We start from the raw sequence: 23,924 nt of genomic DNA on the forward strand, positions 1-23,924 counted from the left end.
TCGACCTCCACGTGGTTGCCCCTGGAAACCATCGTGTTGAATCCAGATGTATTCATCACGATGGGCTAATTGACCTGCCTTTTCATTATCCCTCACTGGTGCCCCGCGAGCGTATACCGTTAGTGTAGGGTACCGTTACTGTACTATTCCATTATCATCCAATAAAAAAAAAATTAAAAAAAAATTCTTATATTTCTTAAAACCCCTTAATCAGGGTTTTTGAATGATTTATTCCTGGCGAGTACATTACAAATCTAAGTATTACAAAATACTATCATGTTAGTAATATCTATGTATTTTCATTTTACTAATTATTATGTATCTAGGGGGGTAAGGGATTGTTAGTAATGAGGTCTAATAGACCCGTTGCTAGCAATTTACCCTCTCAGGTCGACCTCCACGCGGTTCCCCCTGGAGACCATCATGTTTATTTCTTGTCGAATTCATCATGGTGGGCCAACTGACCTGCATTCATTCTCACCTATCATCTGTCACTGGTGCCTCGTCGGTGTATACCGATAGCGCGGGCGCGGTTACCATTCCATTTTCATCTATGAAAAAAAAAAATCTTATGTATCTTTTGCCTTGTTGCATATATCTTGCCGTGTGGTCCCGCCATACAATATGCCACCCCTTCCTATCCCGTGGGTATCCTATGACACAACTAAGGAAGGGCGAGGGATCGGCAGTAACGTCACTCTTAGAACATCCCCAAAGCATAACTGCGGTTACCATTCCACTTGCCAAGCGTGGCAACTACTGGCAAAACCCTCCAAGGGGGGGAGAGACTTATGTTCAGCAGTGGACAGTTAAAGGCTGATATGATATGATCTTTTATACAACTTAGAATAGTACAGAAGTTCGTGGCTTACCTCGTGGAGAGCGGTAACCGTCATTTATACAACATCGTAATGCTATTATCGAAAACAGTATAACTATTAAGGTATATTTTTATTTTTGCGTCTGTGGTCATTCAAAAAATATTTTAATTTTTTTTATACAACTTAGAATGGCAAACAAGCTGACGGCCCACTTGATGGAAAGTGGTAATCGTCGCCTATAGACATGAGCAGTATTTTTTTTATTATTATTATTGTTTTAATTTTTGTAATAAATTTATATACAATTATTATAGCTGCATATGCTGTTGTCTTTGTCAATTTTTTGAATCGATACATGCGATAAAATGTCGTTGACTCTTATTGGCAATCTCTAAGCATATGAAGTTGAAATTTGTAAATATTCACGTATGTTATTATTTTAATTTAAATACTTGAGCCTTCAGATTATTGATTAGTTTACAAGTAATAATTTTCTCTGTCGTTTCATAAACATTATATTTGTTATGATTCAAAATACTGTATTTAAATGAATGAAATGTTTCAAGCATTAAACACATACACGTATTTTACACGTAAAACATAAAATTGTATAAGTGTTTTTTTCCTATGGGTGAGATTATATTTAGGTAAAGACATTTAATTATATTACATTTAATTCTAACTAACTATATTCACTTAAAACTAATTCCACATTTATTAATACATAAAAATAATCAGAAATTATTTTGTACATACTCCCGCCAAAACAGCTTAGAGTATATATTATGTAAATTACTGTCCTATTATCTCTCTCGCTCTAACATACAGATTATTTTTTTTTTCTTTTAAATATAATTTTAAATAATACTTCATAGTCTAAGGTATTAATACTGAAGATTTCGACGCCGTCTGCGCTGCGAATTTGTATATCGTGAACTAATTATCGTACGATAGTAAATAAGATCTTATTTTATCGGTGAACGCAACAAGATTGATTCGTCATTCGGATTTTTTATCACAACCATTCTTCAGGTGAGAAGGGTTTGATCAAAAGTCCTGAGCCAAGAAAGGTGTCTGTTGCTTCGATGTTCTCCATCAATCTAGAATTCCTCGTCTGCTGCGGTTAGGTTCCATCTAATGATGCAATAACGTTTACTGTTAAGTTATACAGATAGTCTCCATACAAATGCTTCGAAAAAGCGGAACGACTTTTTCATATATTTTTTTTATGAGTACATTCAATGTTCCTATACTTTTTCATATAATTGTGTACGTGTCAGGGTTACCAGATTAAAAATTATTACTTAGATTAAAGTAAATAGATGAAAGTCGTAATTCAAAATATTAGGACTAAACAATCCTTTACAATATTTAGCTTTATTTACGTATTTAATTATATTATTTATTTATTTATTAAGAATAATGTGTAGATAAAGAATAAGAAAGACAAACTTCAAAATTCTTTCATTTTGCTTTAAAATTAGTAAAATTTTTAATTCAAGGTTGAAAATCCTTAAAGCCGTTTTGATAATTCTTATCCAAATAGATAGTTTTATAAACAAAAATGACAGCCATTTTGATTAATTATGACTGCTGATTTATATTTGGGGTGTACACGGTGTGTACTCAGATATTGGTTTTGAAAGCAATCGGTGACATAACATATAAAATGGTGGTCATTTTTATTAATTACTAGTTCTATTTTTTGTCGTATAACTTTTGCTCCTTTTTAGTGCGAAAAACTAATTTTATTTATTAAATAATTAAATATAGATATATTATGAGTGTAAGTATATAGATTGATAATAAAAAACGAGTAGGTTAATTTGACAAATATCTGGCAAAAAGTTGACCCGTTTTGAGTCTCGAGACTCAATTTATCTGTTTAACTCTTTATAGCACCAGAAACATAAAAATGACAATTAAACAATTCAATCTATCTATATAATATAAGCGTTTACTGTTGTCTATTCGTAAGGTATTGTAAAAATTATAAGTTATTATGCTGTATAATTTTCAGCAGGCGCTTTGATAGAAACACCACTCGGTGCCATCTACATAGCTCCAAAAAAGGGGTGAGGGGAGGATTGGCAGTAATGCAGTATAACGGCTCTATTGCTAAATGTACACCCTGTCAGGTCGACCTTTATATGATCCCCTCTGCAAACCATCGCGACGAATTCCAATTGACCTCACTTTATTATTACCGAGGGGAAAGGGATTGTTAGTAATTGTGTCTACCAGTCCCAATACTAGCCAATTTATCCTGAAAGGTCGACCTCCCTGCGGTTCCCCTCCAGAAACCATCGTGATTGATGAATTTGTCACAATGGGTCAAAGGACCTGCTTTCATCCACACCTATCATCTCTCATCGATACCGCACTAGCGTATACCATTCCATTCTCACCTATTAAGAAAAAGACTTTATTCGGGCATCCTTACCAATCAACTACTGTACTAGTCTCAAGCGCTTTCACAATGCGTTAACTGACAAAAGTAGCCGTGTCGTTCCGCATATAATAGGCCACCCCTTCCTTTCCCGTGGTTGTAATAAGAGGCGACTAAGGTAACTTAGTGGTCAATAAATGGACAGCAGGGTCCCTCTTGAAACAAATTCAAAGCCTAACTGCGGTTGCCGACTCACCTGCCAAGCGTGGCAACTACTGACAAAACACACCCAAGAGGCTTACAGCAGTGGACAATTAACAGCTGATATCATGATGATGACGATGATGATAAGGAAAAGGGATTGTAACTTTTAATCTTCTCCTCTCATCTCTCACTGCTGCCACACCAGCTAGCTACGTGCTACCTGCAGCGCAGGCCCCGCCTGAATCTCCGCGTGGTTCCTCTTGAAAACCATCCATCAACCAAGCTAGACTTTACTAATCCCCTGTACTCCCCCCCCCCATCCCTCACCATCGTGGTTAATTCTTGTAGAATTCGCCACAATTCGCATACTAACCCGTTCTCATCCTCATCTATCACCTCTCACTTGTGTTCCACCAGTGTTTATTAATAGCGCAGACGGGGTCACCATTCCATTCTCTCCCATTAAAGAAATCCATTCTTATCCACCATCACATATCATGCTCTAAAAGTTTGTACGATGGATACTAAATAACTGATTTGATAATACGGGGAAAGGGATTGCTAGTAATGGGGTGGAACCGCTCCATTATTGACTATATATCCCCTCAAGTCGATCTCCAACCGGTCCCTCCTCGAAACCATCGTACTTAATTCCTGGTGAATTTATCACGATAGGCCAGCTGACCTGCTTCATCCTCATCCATTCCATTTTCATCCATTAAAAAAGAACGGACAAATCTATACCAATTACTATAATGAGGAAACATTTCATTGTTACATATGAATCCAAATGCTTGTCTGTTTACTAGATCGAACCTGCAACTATAGGAAGATGCAGCAGTATGTTAAGCCGCTCCACCGCTAGGTGAAAGAAATTAATAAGACCAATAAGTGAAAATCAGTTTATTTATCAAATCACCAAAATAATATCGTTGGCAAGGAGTCGTTAACATCATATTTGTACCAGTTCAGTTCTTCATTGGGCTCAAATCCGAAGGGCCATTCCTCTAAACCTCTCTCTTGGCATCATATTATAATTAGATAGTTTTAGGACAAATTTAGTTTATATTGTTCCTTTGAATAAGAATTTCGATGTGATATCAAAGTGGAATGTTAACGCCAGGTTCAGAGCATGGTGCTTTAGAGTCGAGCCCACCGTCTCGAGCGGTGAGAGTTTCCCCTCTGAGACTTACAACTAGTTACGTGTATTTTACAGTGTTCATTGATAATTTTGAGGTTACATCAATTCACAAGGCTATTGTCTGTTCCTTTATTAGAAAAAATCAGTCTCAGCTACGATTCAATGTGGGAATGTAAACGAATTACACAAAATGCTCCTTATCTAAGCCAGAGACTGTACATTTTACTGACGTAGAACGCTGGAGCCTATACGTGACAATGAAGCATTCACGCCTAAATTTCACAACAGATGGCTCTAATGTAAACCAAGTGAAAAATCTAATTTGAGCTGCGAATAATATTTCACATCAATGCGGTCGACTCTTATGCGTCGTTTCTCTAAACCCATTTCTTAACCTAATATTTTGATCTGATAGTTTCCCGAAGTCATTGGTTCATGGATCATCATGAATTAGACTTATAATAATTTTGGCTTAAGTCTATTACAAGTTTAGCTCATATTGGACCTCAGAACCGGACTTTGATTGATATATTAATTTTAAAGATGGATTTCGAGAGACACCGCTTCTGAACCAGTCTTATCGTCAATGCTTAGTAGTCACAGCGGATAATGGTAGATGGAAACAGAAACAAGTTACATGCAAACATTACGATAGTAAAATATTCAGTCTCTGTCTAAACTAAACGTATTCTAAGTAAGTAAGTACATGATATTCCTTAGACATAACATGAAACTCTTATAATCACAAATTAATTAATATTAGTCTATGTAGAAATGTTAATCTAAATTCGTATACTAGACATCGAACGGAGGTGGGTCGCGGAGCGCGTGGCCATTTCTCCACCGCCAGCGCCCTTTATACATCGACTTTTAAATACAACACACATATAGTAGTTACATTAAATACTTGCATCATAGAATTCCGCAGGCTGATCACCTATCAATTAGTAATCCACAATCACGCCAACGATGGTCAATTGTCAAAGATTGGACGTCTTCCAATAGACAGATGCACTATTACTGGCGAGCGATCAATAGGCGAAACAAACATTCAAAATAAAATAGGCCCCATATAGACGATCAATTACAACAAAAGTACACAGTGACGGGAATTAATATAAAGGAAAAAGAATATAAAATGAACATATAACCGTTACACAAATTAATAAACCAATACATAATAGTAAAATTTATATTGTTAGCAATTATTGAGCAATTTCCAGCTAACACTAAGTGATCGCTGGATAGGTAATCAGCCTGCCGATGTGAGAACAGAGTTGCTCGTGAAGGTACACCTGGGATAGTACCGGGGCAATCCCGGATAGTAATGGCAGGTATTAGGGCGCGTCTACATGTGAACATTTCGTCGTGTCGTAACATTGTAATGTATGTGTTACAAAATTATTATTACTACCGTTCATGCTTTCGCTTTTCCAAATTTACTGTCAATTAAAAAAAAAATAACCACTTTTAATATTTCTGACTGATATTGAAAAGTCCTCTGCTAGCGAATTTAATGACGTCAATCATGAAACAAGTTCCATATAAACCTGCTACTGAAAACAGTGATGGATCAACAGGAATATTATTGCATGAACAAAACGTTTTGCTTCGCTATCAGAGCACGATTTAAATAAACAATCGAAAATATTGGAAATGATTATACTATCGTCGGTCATTCAATCGGTGGGCTAAAATGCTAAAACTCTTAGAAGCGTCCATGACAGAGGGTGGTGACGTCGCAGTTATCTGTTAATTTTCAAAAACAATTGAACATTCTTCAGTGTATCTGATTGATGGTTTAAAAACGCTCCGCTAGTGAAATTAAAAATAAACAAAAAAACAATCAAGGACTTTGATTATAATTAAATTATTTTTGAAAATTGACAGCCGATTGCGACGTGTGGACACACTGTCACTCACTAGAGTGTGGGGACACTAGTGAGTGACAGTGTGAACTCTCCTAATCTAAACCGCTCCATTCATAACATGTGATGTAAACAAATCAATTATTCTAATTTATCTAATTCTAATTATGTGATCATTCCGCCATTACATTCTTATTCATTCATTACAAAAATACCGTATAAATCCATCCATGCGTCCACAGTTGTAGCGAATATGCATTCAAAGGCAGAATGATACAATTTTTGTGACATTGCACCGGGCTCAGAATTAAAGTTATTCATTCATTCTCTCACACATTTATGCATTCATTCATTCATAAAAACACAGTTCAGAGAACGAGCTCTCCGCCGCCACTTATTATTTTATTATCCTATTCTCTAAACTAATGTTGTAAAAACTAAAGATTCGATGTTGAGTATGTTTGTTTGTTTGTTTGTTTATAACGGATAAACTCAAACCGATTTTAAAACTTCTTTCTCGTGTGAAAAGCTACATTATCAGTGGCTTGGGGTAAAATTTATTTTAAATAAAGTCATTTACAAATAAATTTAGAAATATGTTGCTGTCTAAAATACAGACAGAACCGAAAGGTGATGGCATTCGTATTGCGGTCTTAATCCTCAACCAATTAAATTTTGTATGTTTATTTGTAATAAATGAAACTATGGGATGAATTCGCCATGATACTCGTTCTATTCTTAAGAACTCTGTATTCTATCTATAATTTAAGATTTACTGAACAACAAAATGTTACAAACAAACAAACTACTTAACAGATGTTTAAAATATTTAACCTACGAGTACATAAAGTACATTGCGATCAATTCCGAGGTGACGTCTTTATAGAACTATCTCTTAACCAAATATTTTAACTCAATTTTGACTTAAATATACTAGAAATTCAGTTTATATTAATCCATAGAACAAAGATATTGAAGTTTTCATTTTATCGCCTCAGAATCGACCTCAACAACAGCGACACAGGCTACGTTTAATAAAAAACGTGCGAGTTCGCTGCTTAATAATAAACTAATGATACTAAAATAAAATTCATTTTTGTGACGTAGTGGATGCATCTCACATTTAAAGCCGAAATATCTCGATAGATGGCTCTATATGGTAAACAGCGGCTCTGTTAGACAAGTGACGAGCGAATATGCCGGTGTACTCCTGTGTAAGGCAGCAATACAAAATGTATCCACTGTGTAAGGCAGCAGTATCCACTGCAGAGGGGGGATATAAAGGGGACTATCACGTATGGGCGAACAGGTCCGGATCCCTCCCGAGTGGCGCTAGAGTAGCAACGGGGTGTGAAATTAATTTAGCAGTTTTTGATGACGTGAAATTAGTACAGTTGAATACTTTCATATGTATTAGTTTAGCAGTGATATTTGACATAACATGAATTATACTTCATGCCCCTGTTTATTTATTTCAGGTTTGTTTTTTGGAAAATTGCACCATTAGAAAGCGGAAGTTCTGCTTTCCTGTCTTTAAAATGTACCCATCTGCTACTGCAGCGCCACCTGAACGTCTGCTGCTATAAAGTGTTTAGACGGACCCTTGTTCGTGCACAGCGACGGTCCTCCCCCGCCACTGCCCTCCACAGTGTCTACAGACCGATTCGTCGGCCACTTCTCTAAGAGCGCCGAGCAGCGTCCTGAGATGAGAACGCTCAAACATAGTGACGTCACACGCACATTACAACCTATGACACGACGAAATGATCGTACTAGCCGCGGGCGATATACAGCGTGTTCATTAACGTAAACCATTCTTTAAAACCGGTGTTAGTATTAATTAAAATTAAATTTAAATAAAAATTCTCGAAAAAAAAGCTTGTATCTGTACCAACAGAATTACATAATAATAGGTATATGCATACCTTGTACTATGTATTGCCATTGGTACATATATACAGATTGTTTTTTTATCAAAAATATTTTTTTTTAGTTTTTGGTAATATATGATTTGTTTGTAGGAGAAAAAGATATTCTTTGGAAACTCTGTAATTGAATACTAATACTGCTTTTAAGAAACAGATTACATTAATATACTGTGTAACAATATGTATATATTGGCTCCATGACGGATATCAGGTACGATATTTTAATATATGTATATATTGAACATCAGTATCCAATATATAATATCGAAATAAAGAGCCAAATCGAAATGTTCAAAGTTATCCGGCTGGTACGAAATGAGTGATGGCCCTTTTCCCGCCATCAATGTCCAGAGAAACCCCATATACCTATAGATATATCAGCCACGCCTAGTTCATATCTGGACGCGCCCTCATATCACTCAAACTGTACTATTGCGGTGTAATGCTTATTAAGTAGTATTCAAAAGAAGAGCAGATCGGATAGAAGCAGCACTCTCGAATATTCATTGAAACAGTTGTAAATATGAACAGAGTCGCTTGCGCGGCTGTAGGCTCTGGCGAAATATCGACTGAAGCAAGTTGAGCAACTCATGACGAATTCAAGCGGAGAGGAATGGTCAAGACGTAGATAATTTGGTCGATTCTGACGTGCCATTGCTCATTATAGTTTTAATTTGGTACTTTAGCAAAACAGTTGCTGATCACCGAGAGGTAAATATAAACAAGTTACAAAATTCTATTATTAATTTACTTCTAGAGATTGGAGCGGATGGCGCTTCAAAATAGACCCCATTGTCTGATCACACAGGTCGGGTCACTGTACACACAGGAGAGATGCATTCTAGGAGATATACATTTTTAAACATTTATTCTCTTTTGCATATTATCAGTTACTAATCAAGAAAAAACTCTTTGACACGAGTACACTATTAAAAATAATATAAAGTATGACAGATTCTCAATAACAGAACTGCACTGATCATAATGCGGATGCTAAAACCCATCAGAGAGTTGCAGCCAATGAAATTGTTCTAAGGTTGCGGTTACACTTGAAACTATCGAACTGTAATTATATAGACACCATAAAAATATACAAGATTTGTTCATAGTCCCACTTCTACCGTCGCCTCCGCATGGGTCGTGTCATTTGAAATATTATAGCGTAAACATAATATTAAACATTACAAATTTGCTAATCTAACATTACAATTAGGGCGCTTACACACTGCGACGAGACAGACATAACACGAGATTAGAGGAATACAAAATAAAGAAAAGAATAGATTGTTAATTAATGCGGATAATGTACTAAAATCTAAATCATTAGGCAGTCCTCAGACGCCAGTCACCACACCACACGCCTCATATTTCAGGACATTAGTTGGACAAACATGAAATATTTACACGTGGGGCGCAGCGTGACTCGAGTGCATATACAGATGATCATATTGCGACGTTCCACAATGATAGTGACGGATTTACTTCGACACAGATAATTTATTTGTTTATTTGTTAAACACAAAGAATTTTAAAGTTAGGACATAATGGTACGCAACCCCGGCCTTCCTAGCTACTTCAGTTAAAGAATTTAAATTTGAGAGTCGTAGACTCCTTTAGATACGACTGAATCTTGGTTTGACCCGTGTTTTTGTTCAAGCCACCCAAGATCAGAGAGAAGTTCTGGGATAGTGTAAGGAGATTTATAGTGTAGTGTAAGGGTGAAGGGCACAAGAGGCTTTTCCTACCATAATAGGTAGGAACGTCGGAACCGATCACTTTTTAGTAGTTTCGAGAAATGGCTTATTCAATAAATGGCGACATCGTCCACGTGGCCATATTTCAAAAATAGAGTAAATGTAGAGAATTTTATAGAAGAATAAATTGGAAATTAGTATAGTGAACGCTCTATATAAGCAACATTCTTTATATTTTATTTATTCTACTCAGCTTAATTAGTAAAAGAAATAAGTAAAAATATTTTCCAGATGGTAAGTATTTTTATACTCCTTTTTTTCCTATAAGTAACTTTTTCCAATAAGAAATGTTTTCATTGAAATTGATTCAAATGAGTTGCTTATATAGAGCGTTCACTGTATTAGGAAAGATTTAATGAGAGATTTCGAAAACTACAGAAGAAAGATTACTGTGAGATACTACAATTTTGAAACCTTTCAAAAACATCAAATGTACGGATCAAATCTTTTCCTTGAGGTGCATGGAAGCAAAAAAACTTTAGTTCAACATCAGAAGGTTTTCTGCGCCTTTACTGACCTTGAAAAAGCTGATAGAGTAGAGAAATCACATTTTTCATAAGCTGTCTATTGAGAGAACGCATCCACATACCCATTACGATATGAGCAGTTGACTATAGATGATAGAAATTTCATGTTTGATCGATGTTCTAGACTATGAGACGAGTGGTGTGGTGACTGGCGCCTGGTGTCTGCCTAAATATTTAGCTTCCAATACACTATCCGCATCATTATTGTGCCCCTTTACAATGAAACCGTTTAACTAAATTTTTTTTACACTTATTTTATAAAAAATAAGCAAAGTCAAAGCAAATAAAAATAGAGTGTCTTTTAATATCGCCAATAGTGCGTAAGCGCTCTTGTCAATCGACTGAGAAATCGAATACCTATCTATTATAATAAAAAATATATAACTAAAAAAAAAGCATAACTTGCAAATGCATGTTATGGTGGTATATTACACTATGAAATACAAAGAACCACATGTTGTTTACAACAATAAAAACATAGTGGAGTCGCTCGATTATTACTAAATTATTATATACTATGTTAGTAAAAAAAAAATCTCAAGATGAAGTGTCAAATGGCAAGAAACAAATTGACCTAACTATTGACCCCAATTATATTTTTCTATTTATGCTCAAATTAATGAATTAAGTATATGAGAGATGGTTTTGTTTGATATTTAGAGTGGCAGACTATCGGCCCACCTGATGTAAGTGGTAACTGTGGTCTATAGGCACGAACAGTACCATAGACATTACAGAATAAACTGTTATGACAATGGTGCCCCTCCTGCGTCGCCATTACTGATATATACGATGTTATGTATCTATACTCTGTAATTTCACTGCTATATTAAACCCTTTTAAGATAGTGGTGTGCCCATGCAGGCGGCTTTTATACAAAGTCTCTCTCGGGGGGTAAAATTCACTCGACGAGAATATAAAGTTGTCTGTTCTGGTGACACGTTGCCAGACAGACACTCCATCCTGACACATTTATAATATACCTATCTAAATGATATTTTAATTATATTATGAACTTATTAAATGGACAAACCCACTTACACACGACCTTATATATTTGATAGTGTAATATACACAAACACTGGTAAGTATACGAAATGTTTAACACACTGTAGAAGAAACAGTCTTACAATGAGCGTTCAGCCTTACCTTCTCCCGTTCAGGCCAGTTCGGGCCGACGGCCGCGGCGGCCGACCTCAGGCTGGCTCGGCCCAGTGCCACCGCAACGACCGTCCGGCGGCGCACAACCGCTGCCTGTTTACGGCTCAAACGCTGGCATAGCGGCCAGTTTCTGCTTCACCTCCTCGGTGGAGTCGTCGCACAGTAGTAACGTGTGGGAGAAGCCCATAGTGACTTGAGTAATGTTCATGCCCTCCATTTTAGTTACTTCCTTGGGCCGCGCAGTCGACTTGGCGATCTCACCGGTACCCTAATAAAAACAAAACCGCAGTTATAAACTTTTGATGTAATTTATTAACCGTTTCATAATTTTAATTAACCCATATGATCCCGGAGATGTTTAAACTTATTGTGTTGATAAAGATCATATCAGCCGTTACCTGTCCACTGCTGAACATACCCCCCCCCCCCCCGCGCCTTGCCCTCGGGAGGTGTAACGGATAAAATAATGTATGCACACTATTTATCACAAAATCAGGAAATTATTATACAGATAGTAAACAAGAATGAAGCGAATCTGAAAAAATATACTCCTGTGATAGTGAAAAACGTAGCATACTAGGTGAAAGAAAAATTACTAGATATATTTAGAAATCCAAATATATTTAGAAGAACCAGAGGGAGACGTTGTACAAAAGTCGTTTGCTTGTGTACCTCTGTCCCATTCGTGTTTCAACCGTGTTGCGTTGTGTTTGCATGGCTGTGTTTCGGTTTGAAGGGTGGGATATGGCGTGAATTTACAGGGTACAGAGGAATAACATCTGAGTTCTCAGGAATAGCAACGCATGGGGGGTATCATGGGCGAAACAGTATACTCTATTATGTCCATGGTACTGCTCATGTCTATAGGCGACGGTTACCACTTTCCATCAGGTGGGTCGTCAGCTTGTTTGCCATTCTAAGTTGTATAAAAAAAAAAGGATCATGCAACAACTATCCCAACAAAATACACTGGGAGGATATGGTAAGTCCAAAGAATGTGCCTGTACTGACCAGTTCTCCGTAGGTGGGCGAGACGCCCCACGCTATCACGGAGTCGTCCGCCGTCAGCACTATTGAAGTGTTACTCGTGCCCACACTGCGAATGTTCCAGCCTGAAAAAGACAAATGACAAATTTATTTCCCCAGCACCACCTTCAACTAGTCTAAACTGATTCTAGTTTGACACAACAGTAATTTTTTTGTGACTTCCTTGTTCACAAATAACTCGTTTCACATAGCCAGTTAAGTTAGATTTTTTCTTTTTAATTTGAACAAGTACACATTACAGAGAATTTTTTTATTAAAAATATTTCATTTCAATTAACTATATTACATTAACTTTTAACACTAACTTTTAACTTAACTAGTGAACCAAGTTTGGTAAAATTTCTATAGCATCAACCTGTAAGTAATTTGATATATTAATTTAAAATAATTAAATATAATTTAAGCAATGAACTGAAAGATAAAAAAATATTTTTAAAAAAGAATTTTTAAAAATACTTTTAATTTTAATATTCAGTTAAAAAAAGAATTTTTCTAATTGGCTTACAAATGACAGAGTTATGAGGTAACAAACATATAGAAATCCAATCCATGCGAGAACCTCCTTCTGCTGACAAAATATTTACCATGCAATACTCACCAGAAAGATCTTGCACTGGTTTGGGGTACATGTTCGCTTCACCGGTTCTCTTTGTCTGGCCAAACAGGAACAGGGCACCTGAGTGACAATAAAGGGACATAAATAGTACATACAGCAGTATTCAATTTATATATTACTGAATTGTGATTCTCATATTTTCATAATATTTCTATAATAATTTACATTCATAAATATGTCTTATTAATATATTATAGTTAACATTGTGTTTCTTAAAAACACATTGATTTCGATTTAGACAAAACCATTTTATTTTGATTTCAAAACTAAACTATTGAATCGATATTGATTAATTGATACACGCCATATCCCACCCTTCAAACCGAAACACAGCCATGCAAACACAACTGCTTCACGGTTGAAACACGAATGGGACAGCAACCCAAGCAATCGCCTTTAAACGTAAACGTGGCAGTAAACGTGGGCATGCGGGTGTGAGTGAGCGAGTGGCAGTCACCATTCTCGTTGACGGCGAGGCTGTAGGTGGAACCGCAGTGCACGGAACGCACGCCTCGTGACTGCGAGTCGAAGAACTTGATCAGCCGCGGCACACTCTCGTCCCGCTGTTCCGCGTGCCCGAGCCGACCGAAGCCGCCGAAGCCCCAGCTGTACGCGCGCTTCTTCGAGTCTATCGCCACCTGCGCCCACCGAAACCCACGTTAGACGGCCATTAGTGCCTTCCATTCAAGTAATAACATAGACGAAAACAACACCGGGTCACTGACCGTGTGGTTGTTGCCGCACGAGAAGTCCACGATGTCCACATCCTTGACGGGGCTCACGTGGCCGTCCTTGGACTTCTCGAAGAACAGCGCGACGTGTTTGGGTACCGTCTCGAAGTGGAACGACAGCTTCGTCGACGTCACGAAGTACCGGCCGTCCGTATTATGACCTGGCCGGGGACAGTTGCAAAGGTTATTTATTTGCGACTAGCGTACTACTAGTTCGATTTCTATTGCTTTGATAAAGACCACTCATATAATTTAGATACACCATGTACAGACCTCGTCTAGTTACAATCTTATTAGTCGAGTAAGATAATAGAAATACCAAGGCTCGTTCAAACAAAAATAGGACAAGATAATAGTATCGATACAAGATTTCACAATACTCACTGCGGACCTATAACCCTGAGGATCTAGGGCTATATGTCTAAGGCGCCCGCACGCAATGTGGCAATCACACTTATCTTATCACATTGTATTAACGAACTTAAATAATTTAATTAGTAAAATAAATAAATATTAATAAAATTTAATTTATATTTTTTTTTTTATAAATAATAATATTTTAATCACAAAACTGTGTGCTGGTGAATTTTACACTTTTACATTTTATATTTAAAAATTTAATAACCACACATTCTAATACACAATTGATTGACGTGGACACCTGTCTGTAACGTTCGACTAGTATCGCTCTGTTCAATGAGTTGGCATGCCACGACACGTGAGCCAATGCGTTTACTCGCGTCAGCAAAAACGACTGCCGTAGTTAACTGCACATTTATAAAGTGTATTATTCCTAAAAATAGAGCAATATGTTTACGAATGAGTATTATCGAAGATCGCTGTATGATACCGGGATAGAATGGGCCACCCCTCCCTATCCCGTGATTGTCGTGGAGCCTCTTACAACACCGTGGTTGTCTAAGAGGGGGGCCACTTATGACACCGTGGATGTCGTAAGAGGCGATTAAGAGAACTAAGAAGTCGAGGTATGGGCAGCAGCGTCGCTCTCGAAACATCACCAAAGTCTAACTGCGGTTGCCAATCCGCTTGCCAAGCGTTGCCGAGCTTGGTTATGGGCATCATCCAATCTATGTCAAAGTGTATGTAAAACCTAAAAGGCAGGACTGAAAGTCTTAGAATGTTACAAATCTTTACTAATATCATAAATGTGTAAGTGAGTTTGTCTGTTGCCTTTAAGGACCTTAAGGGTTGAACCAATCACAATGAAATTTGCTACATACATACTATATGGGATGGGGAAGGACATAGCATAGTTTAAAATTACAATAATTATGTACAATACCTAGCTGTCCATACTCGGGCAGTCCGAAAGAGTGCAGGGCACCGTTGCAGTCCAGGATCATGGAGAACTCCGCCCCACAGCCAACCTTCACTATCGGCGCGCCGCTGAAACAATTAATTATGAATTAATTTTATTACTTCGAATAGTTTTTGGCACGATTTAGCTGTCTGATCCCGTTATAGAATAGGCCACGCCTTCCTTTCTCGTAGATGTCGTAAGAGGCGACTAAAGGAGGGCAAGGGAAAGGCAGCAACATCTCCCTTAAAACAACTCCAAAAACCTAACTGCGGTTGCCAATCCACCTGCCAAGTGTGGCAACTACTGGCAAAAACTAGTATATTATATATTGTGATATATAGCAGTGGTTAATTAAAGGCTGATATGACAATGGTTTAAGCGAAATAATGCACCAATTTCAGTCTACAATCAAAATTTCTTTTTTTTATACAACTTAGAATGCCAAACAAGCTGACGGCCCACCTGATGTAAAGTGGTAACCGTCGCCTATAGACATGAGCAGTACCATGGACATAATATAGTATACTGTTTCGCCCATGATACCCCCATGCATTGCCATTCCTGAGGACTCAGGTGTTATTCCTCTGTGCCCAGTAAATTCATGCCATATCCCCACCCTTCAAACCGAAACACAACCATGCAAACACAACTGCTTCACGGTTGAAACACAATGTAACATGGTAGACCCACAGGCAATCTGTAGTGGAATTTGGACCTATAAATGAAAAGTGATATTACAGAGCACCCGACTAATACAAACGACTAGAAATGTACCATTTAGACAGAGTCTTTTCTTGATCAAATTTGGTCCAAGTGTCACAGTGCGCCAGCTGGATTCGGATACAAATCCCATTTGGATATAAATAAATGTAAAATATCATCATTTCCTTTTATCGTTTCAGCCATTATCCGTCCACTGGTGGACCACTGGTGGATAAGCCTCAACCATAGACTGCCATAAAGAACGGTCCTGAGCCACCCGCATCCACTGACTCCCTGCAATGTATTTCAGGTCGTCACTCTATCTAGTGGGGGTCGTCCTACACTGCGTTTACCCATACGCGGTCGCCACTCTTAACCTTTCTTCCCCATCTATGTAAAATGACAATTGCTCTAATATTCTGCCAGGAAATGACTACGCATGAAACATACCACAATTTACAGATTCAAACTATTCATTGTTGGGGGAAAGGGATTGTTAGTAATGGAGACTGAAAATCCCATTGCTAGCAATAAACCCAACCAGGTCGACCTCCTCGCGGTTCCTCCTGGAAACTATCATGGTTAATTCCTGATGAATTCCATGGTAGCCCATCATGACGAATTCGAACGAACTGGCCCGTTTTCATTCTCATCGATCAACCTTCACTGGTGCTCCGCCAGCGTATCCCGTTAGCACAGGCGGGGATAGCTACCATACCATTTTCACCCATCAAAAAAAAACTACCATTGTTTATTTGATTTGAATGCGCCGATAATATGAGCCCTGTTGCGACAGTACGAACCAAACAAAGAATCGTGATAAGAGACCCTTGAATACGTATACTAAGGACAAACTATTTGGGACACAAAAACAGGGCGTCAATTAAAAATAATCTATTGCAATTATCTATTAGTCGTTTCGAAACCGTCTCGATATTTCTTGTACCTGTTGAACTGTACCGTGTCTGGTTGAACTACACATAAACTATACTGGTGGAGACTTTATACAAATGCTGTCTGCATGGGTACTGCAGTCCCACCTGTGTCTCTGTCATCAGCTATACTGGCATGGCTGTTTCGGTTTGAAGGGTGGGATATGGCTGCGAAGCTACAGGGTACGGAGACATAACACCGCAGCCCTCAGGAATTGCGACGCGTGAGGAGCAACATGGGTGTCGTCGTGTATTTGTGAAGTCCGTGATGAACAGCACGTTCGTGTCGACAGTCACTACTGTCCATCGGGCGGGCCGTCAGCTAGTCTTACTGTATACTCACCTGTATTTAATACGCGTCGGTTTCAGTATCTGGGCCGTGGTGTTCCCGACGCCGCATTGTCCACTCTTGTTGTCGCCGCATGCGTACACAGCGCCGGTGTCTGTTGGAGACAATAAAGTCGGTTAAAACTTACTGCACAGTTATTACTTATTAGAATGTACAGAAACAAACAAGCAGGGGACCAACAGCTTTCCAGGAACCGAAACCAAATGAATGCACCCTGCATTGTTAATATTTTTTTTTTAATACTAATGGTATGGTAACCCCGTCTGCGCTATTGGTATACACTGACGGGGCAGCAGTGATAGATGACTTATGAGGATGAAAGCAGGTCAGTTAACCCGTCCTGACAAATTCAACTAGAATTAGCCACGATGATTTCCAGGGGGAACCACGTGGAGGTCGACCTGACAGGGATCATTGCTAGTAATTGGACTGTTAAACCCCATTACTAACAATCCCTTTCGCCCTTGAAAAACTATTCAGATGGATACAATAGTAATATTGTTAATGATTCCACACTGACACTGCATTGTTTCTACATGGCACGCGTGCGACGCCGGGGCGGATCGCTAGTATTATTAAAGACCTATTTTTATTTAATAATAACTATCGTTATAAATCGAAGTAAAACCTCCTTCCCGCGTCTAGGTCACATGCGCAGGCGCATCGACAACAGGTGTCGACTTACATTCTTGATAATAAGTCCTAATGGCGGCGGCACACGTTACATTCGACACCTCTAGCTATGAAAGTGTAAAATAAGATGGCCAATCTGTGCATGAATCACCAATAAATTTAATTCTAGCATTCCATAAATAAACATCAGATATTATCAAAGTTATAGCTATGAATAACAGAAATACATTCAATAATCTTTACACACTAAAAGACATAACAGAGGGAGACTGTACAAAAGTCGATTGCTTGGGTACCTCTGTCCCATTTGTGTTTCTACCGTGAAACAGTTGTGTTTGCATGGCTGTGTTTCGGTTTGAAGGGTGGGATATGGCAGTGAATTTACTTGAACTACTAAGGTTCTTAACCTTTTTCTTTTTAAAGTCTATTAAAAAATAATAAATAAGAAAATTAATTAATTTCTAAATCAGTAAAACATTATAAAGCCAAGCATCCCTATCGTAACGAACTCGAGCTGACAGTCTGAGGAGGAGTTAGTTAATTTATATGATAAATAAATAAATAAAAATATATAAATAAACAAAAATATATAAATAAAAATATATAAATAAACAAAAATATATAAATAAATAAAAATATATAAATTAATAAAAATATATAAATAAATACAAACATATAAACAAATAAAAATATTTTGTTCCATTACAAAAAAGAAATAAAAACCGACTTCAATCGTGGCAAAACGGATTAATTTGTTTAACAAAAAAAAAAAACAAATTACCGGACCGAGTTTGATAAAATTTCCACATTATTACATTACAACATTGATACAAGAGCAAAAAAGAAAAAAAAAACAAAATCAAATAACTTACATACATACCATATACACGTATTCCTTAAGACAACGGGACACAGGTACTAACGCGTGTACAGCAGCGACAGAAAAGACTGTCCATGGGAAAATTAACGAATACATGCAACTGTCTCGTTTCCCGTTATGCACTCGCAACAGAATTTGATACCGACACGTATAAAGAAAAAATAGGGGACCTAGGTTAGTGGCGTAATGTAATGATTAATAAATCCACTTTACCATCGCTCACCAGTGTTACGGATATACGGACATGACTACAGAATAACAATATTATTTATTTATTTATTCATTAGTAGATACATGTGCACATAAATGGCGGACTTAATGCTAAAAGCATTCCCTCCCAGTCAACCATAGGGAAGTGTCGGAATACTCGAGTGCGGTACTAGTAATTATTGATATACATACATACTAAAATTACATATATAAACGAATAAATATATATGAATAACAAATATACTTACACATATATGATATATACTATATTATACACGAAATTGAGAATAATATAAAGTACTTACTGCTCGGATAAAGTAAAAAAGTGAGCTTGAACGTTAATATTTTTTTTATGAATAATAATGGAATATATATCTATACCTCCGCTTGCGCTAACGATATACGATGGCGGGGCACCAGTGACATGTGATAAGTTTTTTTTTTTTGTGTGTGATAGGTTGTGTTTCAACCGTGAAGCAGTTGTGTTTGCATGGCTGTGTTTCGGTTTGAAGGGTGGGATATGGCGTGAATTTACTGGGTACGGAGGAATAACACCCGAGTCCCCAGGAATGGCAATGCATGGGGGTATCATGGACGAAACAGTATACTCTGTTATGTCCATGGTACTGTTCATGTCTATAGGCGACGGTTACCACTTTACATCAGGGGGGCCGTCAGCTTGTTTGCCATTCTAAGTTTTATAAAAAAAAAATGAAATTGGTGTTTTTTTTTGTGGAGTAAAATGTTAAAATTTATGTTCGTTTCAATACTACCGATTAGCCCCGGCCTTGCATAGATAGATAAATAGAAAGATAAGTTAGTATTTTATAATAATTAGCTTTATTAAACAAATTTATGACACTTCGTGTTACATAATTGGTATATTCGTAACTTAATTATAAATCATCCGTTTATCTGTCCACTGCTGAACGTAAGCCTTCCCCCTTAGACTACCATAAGGAACGCTCCTGAGTCATCTACATACATTGTGTCCTCGCTCCATCTAGTGCGGGGGTCGTCCTACACTGCATTTGCCTATACGCGGCTGCCACTCAAGAAACTTTCTTACACGTCGGTTGTCGTTTCTTTGAGCTACGTAACCAGTCCATTGACACTTCAGCTTACTTTTTTTTTTTTTTTTATTTTTTACTTATTTTGATATGGTTTTTTTTTTTGTAGATATCCTAATTTCGGATTCTATCACGCAAAGAAACTTCGAACATAGCCCTTTTCATAGCTCGCTGAGTAACTTGAAGCATTTGCATACATCCAAGGACCATGTTTCGGTTAAGTAGGTCGTCACTGGCAACACGCACTGGATTTTGGATTTGAAATGCATCTCACGTAGGTGGCACCTGCAGTATCAAATACCTGAAATTTAATAAAATAATAAGATTTTTGAAAAAACATCTGTCATTGAACCATTAACGTCCATATATTCCAAACGTCTTTAATTAATGTTTAATCGTTTAAATGGCATACCTTAAAATTGGCTTCATCCAAACCGACCAAACGATATTCCCCCAATCTTCCTCGGTGTAATTTTGATGTTCTCAACACCACTGTAAACGTAAATTCTTGTTCTTCTCTGATAACCATGGCTTCCTAATTGCCTTGCTTGCCTTGTGCCCAGCATCCTGGAGCCTTCTTCTAGCAGTTGTAGAAGAAATATTTTTCTCAATCTCTCCTTTTGTTCAACAGCCAATTCAGAAGATGTTTTCTTAAGATTTTTTAATTTCTTTTCTTCTACTTCATTTTAAGTTTCCGTATCTTGTGATCACTTTGTACCAATTTAAGGTAACCTTACAGTACTATGAGGACATTTTATAATCTCAACAATTTCTCTTTTATTTTTACCTTCTTTAGACAACAACTGGATTTTTAATCGTTCCTCGTTACTTAATTCACAGCGTTTAGGCATTTTTCTAGGTATTTTTCTTTTTTTTTTTTTTCTTATGAACTGACTCACGTAAATCAACAACCAATTTAGGTACAATAATTTGTTGACAGTTCTCCACACTATGATGAATTGTAGTAACCAAAAAATGTCCCTAAAATGCAACTTACGTGTAAATGTCACCTCTATTGTGTTTATAGTTTTATGACATGGTGCTTTGTTTTGATTGACTCGTTTTAACCTTTAGACGTGTACTATACGACAATAGATCCAGTACAGGTCAGTAGATAAGAAATTTGTAAGGATTTTTAGGGTGGAAAATACTATTAGCCAAGGCTATCTAAGAATTCATATGCGACTTTTATAAGGGGCCAACATTCCCCACAAGAGGATAAAGTTATTGTTAGTAATGGGGTCTAACTGCTGCATTACTGCTAGATACACCCTCCCTTTCAGATCGACCTTCACACGGTTCTACCTTGAAACCATCCTCACTTATCACCGCTCATTGGTGGTCATAAGGGGGGAAGAAGAGATTGTTAGTTATTGAGATAAGCATTCCCCTTGCTAGCAATATACCCAACTAGGTTGACCTCCTCGTGGTTCCCCCTGGAAACTATCATGGTTTATTCCTGATTCATCATGATGGGTTAACTGGCCTGTTTTCATTCTCATCTATCACCCCTCACTGGTGCTCCGCCAGCGTATCCAATTAGCGCAGGCGGGGTTACCATTCCATTTTCACCCATCAAATAAAAATATAGAGTTATACTACCTACCTGTGACGAACAGCGAGTGATTCCGCCCAACGGCGGCGTGTATTATATTCAGCCCCTTGAGAGTGGGCACCGCCTCCGGTATGTCACGAGTGGTCGTGTCGCCGAAGCCGAGCTGACCGCACGCGTTCCGACCTTAGACATCATAAAAAAAATATTATATCCAAAAAAAAGGATGCACAGTCGAGCAGTAATAAATGAAATAAAATGTTTTTAAAGGATTTCCATTGGATTTTTTTTAAACATTTACATTGGAAAACAAGCTGACAGCCCACCATATGGAAGGTTTTTTTTTTATACAACTTAGAATGGCAAACCATCTGACGGCCCACCTGATGGAAAGTGGTAACCGTCGCCTATAGACATGAACAGTACCATGGACATAACAGAGTATACTGTTTCGCCCATGATAACCCCCATGCGTTGCCATTCCTGAGGACTCAGGAGTTATTCCTCTGTGCCCTGTAAATTCACGCCATATCCCACCCTTCAAACCGAAACACAGCCATGCAAACACAACTGCTTTACGGTAACAGTCAGCTACACACATGAACACTTCGATGGGCATCATAGAATACACGAATGGTAAAAAATAATACATGGAGCGAAGATTGTTAATAATTGGGGCTTGCGGCTTCACTACTATCAATAAAGCAAAGCAGATGACTATTCCATCTTCACCGATTAAAAAATACCCCAATGGGGGGTGGGACCGTTAGATATTGTTAGGAATGGGAACTAACAAGCTCATTGCTAACAATATACCCTATCAAGCCGACTCCACGCAGTTCCCCCTGGAAGTAATCATGACTTATCGTTGCTATTTGGTCTCGGCATAGAATAAGCCACACCTTCCTTTTCCATGGATATTGTTCGAGGCGACTAAGGGGAGGACGAAGGATAGATATATATATATATATATATATATATATATATATATATATATATATATATATATATATATATATATATATATATATATATATATATATATATATATATATATATATATATATGTATATATAAATTTGTAGGTTTTGGCCGTGCGATCCCGGTATATAATAGGCCCTTCCCATAGGCAGCAGCGTATCTCTTAATATATCTCTAAAGCCTAACTGCGGTGCCCCCCCCCCCCCTTAAGGGGAAGACTTACGTTCAGCAGTGGACAGTTAAAGACCTATACGATGATGATGTAATATAAACTTACCGAAAGTGTAAGCATCGCCTTCCTCGGACACGAGAATGGAATGGCCAGCGCTGCAGCCGCTGACTATTAAGCGGTACTAAAACAATATAATACCTACAAACAGGTTGGAAAAATGGCGGCTACATAATTGTAATCTATTTACGAAAATATTTACATCTAAATAAAATCATTCAAACATTTCCTTATTTCATTACTGGCTGATCCGCGCAACTTCTACAACGGAATCTCTCAAAAGGATTAATTCTCTCCATTTTTATTGATGCTCCACTCCTATTGGTCGCAGCAAACTTGGTACAATTATTCTTCATACTCCTAGGCAGGTTATAGTATACTTTTCATCACGCTGCGGTCAATAGGAGCAGAGCAGTGAAGGGAAATGTTAAAAATGTCCACCCGTGCGACGCCGGGACGGGCCGCTAGTTTATAATAATAGTATACTTTCATTTGTCCTGATTTTGGGTATAAAATATTGGATCTTAAAATTAAAAGTACCTTACAAAATCTACTTAGATCCAGTGTGCAAATATTTCTATTAAAAGTTACAATAATTTAATTTCTTTTTAGTAGCACTTGAAAGGCAATTATTTAAAAACTAGCGACCCGCCCCGGCTTCGCACGGTTGCGCATTACATCACATCACATTAGAAACCTCTAAAATTACCAATGTTTCTCTTATATATATAATACATATATACAAACCTTTCTCTTGAATCATTCTATCTATTAAAAAAACTGCATCAAAACCCGTTGCGTAGTTTTAAAGTCTAAGCATACATAAGGACAGACAGCGTGAAGCAACTTTGTTATATGCTATGTAGTGATAACCATTA

The 23,924-nt window shown here is 37.6% G+C and overlaps 1 protein-coding gene across 2 annotated transcripts in view; it reads right to left on the reverse strand.

Annotated features, from left to right (window-relative positions):
- Positions 1-4,302: 4,302 nt before the first annotated feature.
- The window catches only part of LOC113509235 (protein RCC2 homolog), a 29,511-nt gene continuing 9,889 nt past the window's right edge, over positions 4,303-23,924 (reverse strand). For both annotated transcript variants that reach the window (XM_052895425.1, XM_052895426.1), the window contains exons 4-12: positions 23,095-23,170; positions 21,891-22,022; positions 17,486-17,585; positions 15,491-15,594; positions 14,182-14,348; positions 13,914-14,094; positions 13,439-13,516; positions 12,805-12,905; positions 4,303-12,061 (exon numbers count right to left, since the gene is read on the reverse strand). In XM_052895425.1, coding sequence (XP_052751385.1) covers positions 11,891-12,061; positions 12,805-12,905; positions 13,439-13,516; positions 13,914-14,094; positions 14,182-14,348; positions 15,491-15,594; positions 17,486-17,585; positions 21,891-22,022; positions 23,095-23,170 — 1,110 coding nt within the window. In that variant the 3' untranslated portion in view covers positions 4,303-11,890. The remainder of the gene's footprint in view (positions 12,062-12,804; positions 12,906-13,438; positions 13,517-13,913; positions 14,095-14,181; positions 14,349-15,490; positions 15,595-17,485; positions 17,586-21,890; positions 22,023-23,094; positions 23,171-23,924) is intronic.

This window comes from Galleria mellonella, unplaced genomic scaffold, assembly GCF_026898425.1.
Source record: "Galleria mellonella isolate WM207_F2 unplaced genomic scaffold, CSIRO_AGI_GalMel_v1 utg28, whole genome shotgun sequence".
In the NCBI taxonomy this organism is placed as follows: Eukaryota; Metazoa; Arthropoda; class Insecta; order Lepidoptera; family Pyralidae; genus Galleria; species Galleria mellonella.